The following is a 13,604-nucleotide window of genomic DNA, read 5'->3' on the forward strand; positions in this document are numbered from 1 at the left end:
CTACTTTTACTTATTGGTTGTTGTGGGCGTAGCATTGTTGGGTATTTTTTTATTTATTTATCATATTTCTTCTTCTTATTTTAGTTATTGCTAAGTGAACGTATATATTATCTACAAAATTATTATTAGAACTTTAATATATTGTATTAAAATATGATGTTAATATCACAAGTACTTATAGTATTTATTTTAGTATTGATGTGTTACTATATATTGTGTAATTTACATGATTTTCTTTTTTAAAATGAAAACATGTATTAGTATGATGCATTTCTGATGAAAATAAATGTTACCAAAATAATTAAGGAGTTTACTATATGTATGAATAAAAATATTATATAAATCAAATATAGTTATACATGTTTACAAAGTAATAATTTGTTTTTTAAAAAATATAATAGGTGCAAATAAATTTTAAAATGGAAGAATTTTTTTAATTTAAATGAAGTGTGAATTTAAAAATTATTTATATATTTACAATATCAAGTTAATTGAATTAAACACTAATTAAAAAAAAAACAATAACTTCCAAATATTTTTTCTTTGTTTTACTTGTTTTAAAAAACTTTTTTTATTAACTTAATCAAACATGTTTTTTTTTTAAGAATAAAACCGCTTTTCAAAATTCAGTTTACAAACACAATTTTTGTTTCTGAAAATACAAAATATTATTCTTAAAAACTGTTTTATAAAATAATTTTAAAAAACAACAACCAATTAGATCCCTAGTCATTAAAAAATAAGATCAAAACTGATATATGAGTTATGACTTTATTGTTTCTCCTTTATACACAATTATAGTTTTTGAATTTAGATAAATAGATTATAAATTAAGTAAGAAATAATTAATAATTTAAATTCTTTAATAATTTTAAATAAAATTTAAGAATAATTTAGAATAAAAAAACCAATTTAATTAATTGTAAATTAAATTAAAAACATTTTAAAATATTATATTGTAATTCAATACTAAATGTGTACACGGAAATAAAAAACTTGACTTATTTACATATTAAAAAAGTTAAAATTTATTATTTATTCATTTTAAATAAAATATTTCTAAAACTTATTATTCTAAATTGTTATTATTCATTTAAGAAAAAAAATTACGAAGATGTTAATATCCTATGGTTTTAATATATACTAAAATAATATTTTTTTAATAAAAAGATATAATTTATGATTTTATTATAATATTATTATTAATGTTTTATTAAAAACTATATATTTTTTAATTTATTTGTAATGACAAAACTATTTTTATTGTTAATAAGACTTGAATTAAATTTAATTAATATTATATAAATTGAATTAGTAATGTTTTTATAAAATAAAAAAAAAATCATTTTTAGAAACAGTTTATCCAAGAAAATCAAATCATTTTATACAAACAAGTTTTTTGTTTTTTATTTTGAAAAAAGTTTTTAAAAAACAATTCGTCAAACACTCTTATATTTATAAAACACAAGAAAACTGTTTTATATTCTTTAATTTAAAAACAATTTTTTAAAAACAAATTTAAGAAAATATGACCAAATAAATCCTAATTTTTTTGGAAATAATTCTTAAAAATAATTTTTTATTTTCAATAATATTTTTTTTTGGTCCCAACTTAATTTTTATGAAAATATCTCATATAGTGTAAATTTCGAAAAATAACATATTCTCAAAACAAATTTTCAAAAAAATTTTGTATTAAAAATTTAAAGGGGCTTGAGATTTCCTAAGATGCCAACAGACTTTTTATTCTCACGAAATTAACTTTTGTAATATAGTAATAAGAAACGGCAGCGTGCCTCAGGGCATCGTCAGCAGCCTCATTGCTTCAAAGTTAAAAGCTCTATCTTCCGAAGCGAAATTGGGGGTTAAGAAGAATAGAGGCGGAAGAATGCATCACCTGCACCTGCTTTCTTCCTCATTCACCATCCAAAACCCTAGATTATGCCCTAATCACTCCCTTTCCTCGCTCCACTCCTCCTCACCCTTGAGCTTCACTTCACGAACTCCTCTTCTGCTTTCCACAACCAGGCACTTCCGTAAAAAGCGCTCATTGCAATGTCGCCAGTCGGATTACTTTCAACAGCAGAACATCACTCGCAGACAACCTCCAAATGACTCTTCTTTTGGAGGAGGTGAGACTGACTTTTTCCTCTTCATTTCCGTTAACTTATCCGCTTGGTTGCCGAGAGAATGAAAACATGGAGCGGAACTAGTACCCCTTTTAGTTTCTGAGAAAACGTAAAGAAAAAGGAAGCGAATTGGGAAGGGAAGGGAGAACCTTCGCCAGCTGAGCCTAACGCTAGAATGACTTGGCTGGTTGCAGGGGGTATTTCGTTGTAGAAACTACATCAACGTATAACTCAAGAACCTCCTTTTCTTCTTTATTTTATTATTATTATTTTTAATTTCTGTTTTTTCAGCAACCAAATAGCGGGTTAACTTGTTTTTATTTGTTTTATCTTTATTTTTCATCCTTGCTTTTAGTTCTTCAGTTTAATCTCAATTGGATGATGGGAATATTGGTTGGATTTGTGTTTGCCCGCAGCTTTGCAGCCTAGGGTTTTTGTTGGTCATTCGATATACAAAGGGAAAGCTGCTCTTACGGTAGAGCCCAAAGCCCCGGAGTTTACGCCTTTAGATGTATGTTTGATTGTTGTTTGATTCTGTTCATTGTAGGAAGTTCGGTCTCAGTTTGGTGGCAACTCATGGCATTAGAAACGGTCTTGTATCATTCTGAGAATTTGAATGAATGGTTTAGTTTTTGTCTTTTGCAGTCAGGGGCATTTAAAGTGTCCAAAGAAGGTTTTGTGCTGCTCCAGTTTGCTCCTGCTGCAGGTGTTCGACAATATGATTGGGGCAGAAAGCAGGTGATCTCTAATTTGGGGCTTCTCCTTTTTAATTATTCTATGAAAATGTGGTTTAAGAGTTGGGCAAAAATTCCAATAAGAAGTTATCTTCAGACAATGAAATTATGACAGAAGCCTTGCTAGTTCTTTATGGTTTAGAAATTATTGATCATTTTCATGCTGTTTCTTGTTGGTTGGTGGTGGGATTCTGCCATAATTTTTTTCTGAAAGGCATTTGGTTGTTAATCTCTTGGAAAAACTTGTTTTTCACTATAAGAAGTTAAAGCATTATTGTTGTTGTGGTGGATGTTCATTTCAATTTTCTCTATGTAGGCTGTTTCAAAATGCATTTAATTCCCCATAGATTTCTAATTCAAAGGTTCAACTCACACATGGCCTTTGAACCCTTGATCCTGATTATAAAATCCTCTCTGTCTTGATCACTTATCATACATCATGGTCCAGATTTTATTAAAAAATTGTAGTTCAGTGGAATCTCAATATACTCAAACCCAGACAAGGAAACAATTTGTCTTTGTTTGGGGCTTTTAGGCCTTTAGTTTTGGAAGCAATATTAGTGACCCATAAAAAACATTTAAAAGAATCATATTACGATCTGAACATGGTTTATTTGGTGGATTTATGTAACTGAGTTGCATAAGTTTTTATCCTCTTTTTCTGAGACTAATTGCGTTAGCTTCCATGTTTGTCATTTCTATTTTTGCACTGTGTCATTTGCTGTTTTATGAAAATGCTCTTTTGATTGTCAGAATTTCTCTTGCTTGAATATCTGATTATTCTTATTTATTTCCTATGTTTTCAAATGGATTTTTGAATTTTTTATTCAATATATATAAGTTTGGTAGCTTTCGTTTGTTTTTTGTAACATTTCATAGAATATCATGATTCTTGGTGCTGAAGAGCTACCCACTAGGATCTGGTATATAGGACCCCATTGCTCTTATTTATTTCCTTGCAACTCCCCATTTTTTTTTTTTTTTTTAAATTATGGGTTTTTCTAAAATTTTATAATTTTAGGTGATGTTAAAGACATGTTTAAGTATACAAATTTTTTGTAATTTTTTCTTTTATTATATTTTATAGTCATGATTCTAGATTTTATTCTTCAATTTTGATCCTGAAGAGACCCCAATAATTTGGTTCTTTACTCCAGTTTTGAGAACAACGTTAGAGATTAGGTTTATGTGGCATATTACTTTCGCAAGAAGTGATTTGTTATATTATGTGGATTTTTTGTTTTACTAATTGATACTATGTGGAGGTCTTTGTAAATTTGGGTTTTTGAATTGAGATAAATTTTAGTGCCTTAAATGCCCTGATGTTTAATCAAGGGCAACATTCAAACCACTGTGGACTGAGATTCAATTTGGTGTGAAAGATCTTCACTATGAAGATTACAACAATCATGCTTGTGTCCTTGGTAGTATACTACAATGTTGAACTAGTTGTGATCAACATGAATTGATGTTTCTGAGGACATGATTACACATCAAGCTTGATTTTGGCATGAATTTTCTAGTGATGCTACTGAATGGCATCTGGAGAAACTTCGATGCAGAGTATGTCTCCAGAAGCAGTTCCACATTTTTTCTTCAAATTTTCCTTAGGCATCAACTATTGGGTTTGGCATCAGAAATATGCTACATTTCAACTGTATAAAGGTTCGAAAAATGGTTTTAGAGTTCATAATCTGGAATCTTTTTGAGCTGTGTTGCATGGGCACTTCAAAGTATGCCAAGTACCCATGCTGGATAGGAAAATGACCTGGGTTTGAGTAGGAGATATGTGTCTAGCATGACTATATATTAGGTATGTATCCATACATAAAAAGGGAACAAATTTCTAGTCTGTTGTAATGGTAAACATTATGGATGTTCTATATTAGTTAGACACTTGAATTTGTTCTATGGTATGGAATGAGATAAAATTGGAAATTAGGTTATTTAGTAGTGGCCTGTGTCCCAAGATCTGGGGATTAAATAAATTTAGCAACTACCCATGCCCAGGCTAGACACTTATATTTGAAGTCCATGTGACACGATATATGAATTAGCATGACTCAAACTTCTAAAGTTTAATGCATTGTGTTGTATAGATAATGTATCTTCATGTTAAAAGTTAGGGAGTTAACAAATATGCAAAGTCAGGAAACGTGATTAGCATGAAAGTTGTCCTTATATTATGCGAATGAAATTTCAAACTTCAAATTATTTATGATTTCACATATCTCCAGGTGTTCTCATTATCTGTGACTGAAATTGGAAGTCTTATTAGCCTTGGTGCAAGAGAGTCATGCGAATTTTTTCATGATCCTTTTAAAGGAAGAAGGTATCATCCATCCCATACTTCATTTTTTAGACAAGATGCGAAATTTCTATTGTTTCTTTTTGGAATTGGTTAGTATTTTTTTTTTCTCCCTTTCTTTTTCTTTTGGTTTAGTCCAAATCAAATCTCTAATTGTAACTGATACTAACAGTCTTGGTTTTGATTGAATTACATGGTCACAAAGAGGTGGGTAGGTTAAAACAGAGGGGGTTCTAGCTGTAGTTAGTTTTTGTTTCTGTGCTCTATGGCAGATGCTATGGGTCTTGAGGGATTCTGTTACCATATTTGTTCATTTTAATTAATTTTATTTGATGGCGTGCATTTAAATGTTTTGAGACTCTGGCTCTTTTGGAAGCCTTTTGTTTACTTGGTTTTATTGCTCCACAATTTTGTAAAATGACTTTGAAAAGACATTGTTTCAATTATTTCAAGTTGTCTAAATCTGAGGATTGTTGGACATGACAACCACAACAAGGTGGTATTGTATCTTGCCATGGGCCTGCGACATATTTCTCTCATTGTTACAAGATGGGCTCAGCATATATGCTGTTCAATTTGCACCACATTGATTCTTGTAGATAAAAAAGGAATGAGTTATACTTCTTTATGATATTATTCTTTCTTTGTTATTATGGTTTCTCCTTAAAAAAATAAATTGTCTTTTTTTGCAGTGAGGAAGGTAAGGTCCGGAAGGTGTTGAAGGTAGAGCCGCTCCCAGATGGCTCTGGTCATTTCTTCAATCTCAGTAATTCTCTTTTCTTTCAAACCTTGTCGGTGAATTTTGGGTTATTACTTGCTTTATTATGCCTTAATAATATCGCTCTCTGTTATTTGTCTTCTTTTCTACTGAAGTTTAAGTTATTTGAAAAAAATGTCTTTTTTAGAAGTATGATGATATTTTGCTTTGGAAGATCCCCCCCAAATTTGAATCATGAAACTATATTTTAATGACTTGCTTTCTCCAACTTGGATAAACTAGGTTTGGTGAGAATTTCTCTTCTGAAATCCAGCCAAGTTAGGTTTGCATGTAGTGGATTTACTATGCTTACTTGTTTCTGATCTTAACCTGATCTTTGCAGCCCAAACTACATCCCTAGGTTCGACATATTCACTGAGTGTTTGCTCAAATGTTTTAAGAAGTATCAATTATTGACTAGATGCAATTTTCAAGATAGATTCCTTTGGGTTTGTCATAGAAAGTTCAGTACCTGAAGGGTCACACCTACATGTTTTTGGTGCAGACATTATATCTTGAGGTTCAGGTTGTGTTTTAGATTAACATGTGCACCAACCATAGATAGGTTTTTTGCCAGAAAACATAGCACTTAAAATACTACTTTCTCTCTCTCATGGTTAGAATCTTATGAGCTAGCAATTCTCTCATCATGATTACTTTCTAAATGCATTTTATAATGCTGATTAGATTTTCTTTTGCCAGACACTGATTTGATTATTGAGAATTTGTACTGAAAGAAATGAAAAATCATTCATTCCATCCTCTATCTATAATCTTTCATTTCGTTTTCTAATGTCTTACTGGTCATTGAAGCAGCATAAGGTTTCTTGTTCAAGCTTTGGTTAAATGATCCACCTTGAACAATTAATCCCACCAATTATAGCTGAAATGTCCTTAATCTTTGTAAGATTGAAATGGATTTGCATCTGCATCCTTGCATCTAGTTTTGTTTAATTCAAATCTTCATGAGGTTCTCTGTAACATTGAAATGGATTTGCATCTGCATCTAAATCCCTGCATTTAGCTTCTGTTCGAATTATTATTTTGTTGCCCTAATTCACCATTCCAAACTGAAGTTCGTCATTTTTTGCCCTTTTGACATGCAATGTGATAGATTCAGAGATACTAATTATATTGTTTTTATGCTACAAATTGATATCAAAATTATCATATGACATCCATTAGGATTACAAAACATCTATTTTTTCTAATCTAACTTTTGCTCTGTGTCTATTTTGTTATGGCTGATTTGAAGGTGTTCAAAACAAGCTTTTGAATATGGATGAGAACATTTATATCCCTGTCACCAGAGCAGAATTTGCTGTGCTCATCTCAGCTTTTAATGTATGATATGCCTTTCTTTAAATCCCTTCTCATTTCTTTTTGTGTTTTAAATGAAAGAAATGATTAGACATCCCCGTCCAAAAAAGCAAAAAAAAGGAAAAGAGAAAGGTATCGTAGTGGTAATACGTTGCCTGCTGGGGGATGTGTTGGTTGGAGGAGAGTGTCAATAGAGCACTTGAATTACCAGACAACCTAGATAACTTGGTCTCCTGTGTTTCTCATATTAACATTTTCTTGTGATTTTCTGCAGTTCATTGTGCCATATCTTTTAGGCTGGCATGCCTATGCGAACTCCATCAAGCCAGATGATACAAGTCGTGTGAATAATGCTAATCCGAGATCTGGGGACTTTGAATGGAGCAGATAGTAAACACTGGTACTTCTAAAGCATGGACTGGGAAATGGTGTTTTGATATCTTCCAACCTTTTTATAGGGAAAATCCTCCCAAAAATTTTGGCGGTTTTCTGTGTATGCCTATATTGTATGGAATGATAAAGATAGATTAAAGAATGGAATAGAACAGACAGGTTAACCAGACACTAATAATCCCCTGAACACAATGTTTGTTAGTCAGACTTCCTTGGCTTAGCATTTGATAATGACTAATTTTTTGACATCCATACATGATCATAGCAAGGATAAACACGCCCCATGCTCCACCTCAAATTAGGGTGGATGTTGCAGACTCCTGTAGGAGCAAGCAGAAGCTAGACAATGGGTGACCTCATCCATTTTGGTCTAACATAAAGAAAGTAACTTGATTATACCTTCGGTATTTAGGTATATTTACGCATCAATCTTGCTTTTATATGTAAAATAACTCTTCTCTTACAGCTTTCTTGCCCACAAAAAAATATGATATTCATTAAGAGCATACCTCGCATGTCAGGATTTGTAAAAGAGGCTGTTCCGATTCTGCTTTGCAGGTGAGTGTTCCCCAATGCCGTAATGTTTTCAGGCTTCATTTGTTGAAATGGAACAAAATTCTTTACAAAAAAATTCATGTTTAAGTTTTCTACCTAGTTTTAAAAGCTATATTTGTCTATCTAATTTCCCTGAGCTATAACGAATTAGAGAGCCTGATTTGACAAATTTGGTTAACTCTGGACGCTTATCAAAGGTTTAACCAGATCCCTCCATGGCAAAACATGAAGGATCCATGTATTAATCATTGAGAGAACTTTAGGTTAAGCTTTGAGAGTAGGTTCTTGGAAAATTTGAGGAAGATAAAATAGAAAGAAAAGAAAAGACAGGAAAATAAAAAATAAATTCAAAATCAACAAAAAAATTTCGTATGTTTTATCAAATTAATTTTATTTCATTATATAAATGTTAAATGATTTTAAAATTCATAAAATTTTAACTAATTTTAAATATATTTGATTTTTTTTAATATTTTTCATAGTGAATCAAATTTGAGAAAATTATTTTTTTTTTAGTATTTTTTTCTTTCCTTAATACCGGAACCAAATTTAGCCTTAATTTATGGTTATTTTATTAACTTATGCAATGTCTTTAGCATAAAGATATGGCGTACTACGGTGATACTGATAACACTTTGTACACTTCTCCATCGTAAATTGCAATTTGAAATTTTTTAGTCAAACAAATTTCAAAATTAAGCACTTTGCTTATTCCATATTTTTATTTCATTTATTTATTTTGAGGAGAAAAAGGGGCGCGGCCAGGCATATCTGGCCCATTGATATAGCTTCTCTAACCGGCCCGGTGGCACAGGTCAAAACAGCCCACTACTACATGGGCTCGATCAGCATGGTAGACGTGTGTACGGTTTGGCCAAATCTTAAGAGAGAATCGGTTTCATGAGCAATAGTGGATATGAAGTCAGTCATCCACTAAATTTGTTTAAGTCGATTTGGTTCAATTCAATTAGAAAATCAACCATTTGTGATAAATTTGGGAAGAAACTCAAAATGCCCAAAGCCAAAGCATTAGGAGTGTTATTGCAGCCAGGAAAAAAAAGCTCTAGATATAGTGCAGGTGTATTTGTGTATGCATGAATAATTGTTAGTTTGATTTATTTTTTATTTTTAGAACAGACAACCGTGGAATAACCCAATTCAATTCAATTTTCAACCTGTGAAATCGAAATTATAAAAAAATCATGTCGAATTGGTTCTATTCAAGCAAATTTTTCACATCACTCAGGCTTTTTATACACCCTTTTATAGCGATGTTTGATGAAGATAGCTATTAATAATGGCCAAAAGAGTTGCATGACAAAATATGGTAGTATTGTCTCATGGGTCATTTGGAGAAGTATATAAAAGGTGAGTTGAACCCGAAGAGGGAGACTTTAGTTTTGTTATTGACGCAAGACGTGACGTTGTCAGTGGGAATAGAATAAGAAGTTGAATTTCCATTCAAAAATGGCTTGGTCTTTCCCAACTTCGGGGAGGCTCCTGCTATTGCTGCTCCACCCGCTTCTCCACTTAATCGCCCCACATTAAATACAAAATGTTGGCTCTGGTTGTTGGTTCTGATAATTCTAGAGGGCTGATGCTAAGTGACGACAACACTGGGCCCCAAAGTACAACAATCAAGACAGGAAAATAAAGGTGATGTTTATTTTTTTGGCTGAATAGAAAAAGTCAAAATATTTAACTTTCTTTATTCAATTAAAAATAATTTAATGAAGTCAACCAATATAATTAAACTAAACATATTGATAATAAGTTTAGTTTATTTATATTGATTAATATCAACAAGGTACTTTTAGTTGAATAAAAAAAACCAAAATATTTGGTTTTTTCTATTCAGCCAAAAAACAAACACCACCGAAGAGTTTAACCACTTATTATATTAGTATGCTCGTGGTTTGAGAGAGCACTCTCTTTAAAGTAGATCCACCTTTCTCGAAGATCAATCTTCGTGCAAGAGAAACCGACATCCTACCTATAAGATTCAACAATTAAGAACTTGCCTAAGATGCACTCCTTGGACTAGAATTAGAATAGCTCAAAAAATGAAATGATTGTAGCAAGAGTGGAGTCTACTGCAACTACAAGAAGTGTGTCTGAATCAAAATGGACTGCAACAGTGAAAATGTGTTGCAAAGGCTATGCTAGTCTGCAATAGTGATGGACTAGACTACAATAGTTAAGCTATGGCCAACTACATTGCAGTAATGGACGAGACTATTGCAGCTAGGGCTACGGTCGATTGTATGGTTCAAAGTCGCGGTATCGGTCACTAACTCGGAGGGTCCCGAGGCGTATTAGTCTTGGTGTATCGGTTTAGTATCGGGCGATACGTAAAATAAGCTAATTAAAAAATTCAAAAAAATATAAAAATATTATGTAAATCATAAAAAAAAAAATACAATTAAATAAGCTCAAAATATTAATAAAATAAAATTGTCTCACATTTAACATTATTTAAATAGTTATAAAAGTATCTGTTCAAAGTTATTTATGATAATGCTAATAAAAGAATGTTATTTTATTTCAAATATAATAACATTTTTACTAACAACACATACAATACAATAATCGATTCCATGTTGAATGACGAGGGGGTTCAAAATCATCATCATCAGTTCTACGATGAGCATACAAATTGGGGTGGCAATTCCCGTAGTGAGGATATGGTTGAAAGATTTGTTCATAACTCGAATATGTTGGATGAGATGATTGGCTTGATGATCCATAATCAGGAAAATATGGTTTCGAAGGCTGTTCGGGATCCAGATTGATAGTATCCAAAACCTCGATAAGCAATGCTACTGCTACTAGAAGATTGATCATATTCATATGAGTCACTAGCTCGTGTTCCAGTATTTGAATATCCCTCTGGATGCATCATTGGAAATTGATTAAAATCACTTCTACTAAAAGTACTGGAAGAGCTATCACGGTCTCTAAAGTTGTGATATGATCTATCATCCACCCCTCTAAAATACGGCTTTAATTCTATACCCAAATTTTGTAAGTGCTCATCAATATGGTGATAATTTGATCTATGATAATCATGCCCACTAGAATAATCATCATCGCTAGGAAATGTAGTTAGTCTTTCCAAATGCTTTCGTTGTTCCCATATCCCTGGTCAATATCCATGATCTGTATCTTGTGTGGCATAGTACTTTTCACCTCCTTGTGCCCATGACATGTCGGGATCTACTTGACTAACATAACCGCCCCTAGTGCTACCATCTCCTCCAGTACCCTCACTAGTGCCACCAACTCCTCTATTGCCCCCACTAGTGCCACCACCCCGCCTACTGCCCCTATTGTCACCATCATCACTACTAGAACTTGAAGAAATTGTTCTAGAAGCCTTACCTTTACGACGGGAATCAACATCTCTTTCTCTACCTTCTTCATTAGTGGGAAAACCTTTATCCAACCAATCCAAATTATCAAATGATAAAATAGGCTCCTCTCCTTCTCGTATCCACTCATCTAATATATCATCATCATTAAAGATATGATTCAGATCAATTGGATTGTATAAATCTTCATTGCTTCACTCTTGCATCAAATTCTTAACTCGAAGTCGCATATTGTAGTGCACATAAACTAACTTATGCAACTTTTTCATTGCCAAACGGTTGCATAACTTTGTGTGAATTAATGACCATGTGTTTCAATTTCTTTCACAACCTGATGAAGAACAAGTTTGGCTTAAAATTTTAACAGCAATCTTTTATAGATGTGGACCTTCGTCGCCATAGTTGTTCCACCATTTTGCTATAATAAAGAAAATGCATACTTATTAATCACTATGATATATTTAACAAAAAATGATGATAATTTCTTATTTGTAATAGACGTAAATGTATTGAGTACCTGGAAGAAATTGATTTATTGCTTTCATTATAAGTACACTTCCAAATTCTTCTTGGCCATCAACAAATAATTTCACCTACATCATTAACATTTTTTTTTTCTTAATGCAAAATGCATTATATAAAGGTCATAAACTATTATTATACTTCGTTAATAGATTTTGCTTGTCTATCCAAATCTGGCTCTAATCTCTTAATAACCTCCTTTAATCCAACTTTAATTTCCGAATGATTGGAGAAATGCTTTGAATATTGGAGCATTGGATTTAAAAAATATGTTGCCATAAGTTAAATAATGATCAGTTTATAATAATTTGTACTTGAAAAAAATAATAAAAAATATATAAAGAATTTTTTTATTATATGCAACATGCAAATGTCTGTGTAATTGACCTTCCCACCTTCTATCAATGACTTCCCAATACTTTTCCCATTGCTTGACCGGTGCCTTGATTGTCAATTTAGCTCTATCCATTGCTTCATAAATGATTGATAGTGTGGGCTTTTTATCTTGATCAACCAATTTCAATAATTTAACAAGAGGTTCCATGATGGTTTGAACTTCCCCTGCCTTCTTCCAAAATCGATCACTTAAGATAAGGTTGGATACCTTATCTCTTAGACTTTTTCTGCTCCTATCTTTATTGAATTCACGCCACTCATTTGTTGTGCACATTCTTTTCAAATCAGCCTTATAACGTATACGACTCTCAAGTGAAATGAATTCAGTGGCAAAACGGGTTATTCCTGGCCTTAACAGATCTCTATCCTTGGTGAACACTTTCATCAAATTCACTACTTTCAAGCTATTATAAATAAATCTTGTGATCATCTTAACTTGATCTAATGTCTCTTTAATCTGCTTCATGCTTCAAATATCTTCAAGCATTAAATCAATACAGTGGGCTGCATAAGGAGACCAAAAAAAATGATTCCGCTTCTCCATCAACAACATACTAGCTGCTTTAAAACTTGCCTCATTATCAATGTCTACTTGAACAACATTTTCCTCTCCAACCTCCTCTACAACTTTATCCATGAGGGAAAAGATGTAGTATGTTGTCTTAGGTATGTTGATAGTGTCAACTGAAGAATGGTATATCATACTTCTATCACAATAAATCATGAAATTGATGATAGGCTTTCTAGTCCTAGAACTCCAACCATCACACATGATTGTGCACCCATATATAGGCCATTTAGCCTTCAATGTTGTTATGTATACCTCAAGCTCTTACACCTCATTTTCCAAATATGTATTTCCAATTTGGTATCCCGTGGGACCCTTGATGCCTGGACCTGCTTTTGCTATGGTATCAATCATTGATTGATAGTAAGGCCCACTGTCAATTGCATTAAAGGGTATTGCATTAAAGAGAAAGAATTTAGAAATAACTTTACCCATTTTCTTCACGCCTTCAGTAGAAAACACATTTTTTATTGATTTCTGCTTTGATGGGAACATGAAGGGATCAATTCCTTTTGGAGGTATGCTAGCTTCTTCTCTTACATTGAAACTAC

The 13,604-nt window shown here is 32.2% G+C and overlaps 1 protein-coding gene across 1 annotated transcript; it reads left to right on the forward strand.

Annotated features, from left to right (window-relative positions):
- Positions 1–1,777: 1,777 nt before the first annotated feature.
- On the forward strand, positions 1,778–7,812 carry LOC100253653 (single-stranded DNA-binding protein WHY1, chloroplastic). Its single transcript, XM_002277242.4, has 7 exons — positions 1,778–2,132; positions 2,546–2,640; positions 2,775–2,867; positions 5,101–5,195; positions 5,864–5,937; positions 7,184–7,272; positions 7,523–7,812. The coding sequence occupies exons 1-7, from the start codon at positions 1,889–1,891 to the stop codon at positions 7,637–7,639; spliced, it is 807 nt and encodes a 268-aa protein (XP_002277278.1). The 5' UTR covers positions 1,778–1,888; the 3' UTR covers positions 7,640–7,812.
- Positions 7,813–13,604: the final 5,792 nt, after the last annotated feature.

The sequence above is a fragment of the Vitis vinifera genome, chromosome 1, assembly GCF_030704535.1.
Source record: "Vitis vinifera cultivar Pinot Noir 40024 chromosome 1, ASM3070453v1".
Lineage (NCBI taxonomy): Eukaryota > Viridiplantae > Streptophyta > Magnoliopsida > Vitales > Vitaceae > Vitis > Vitis vinifera.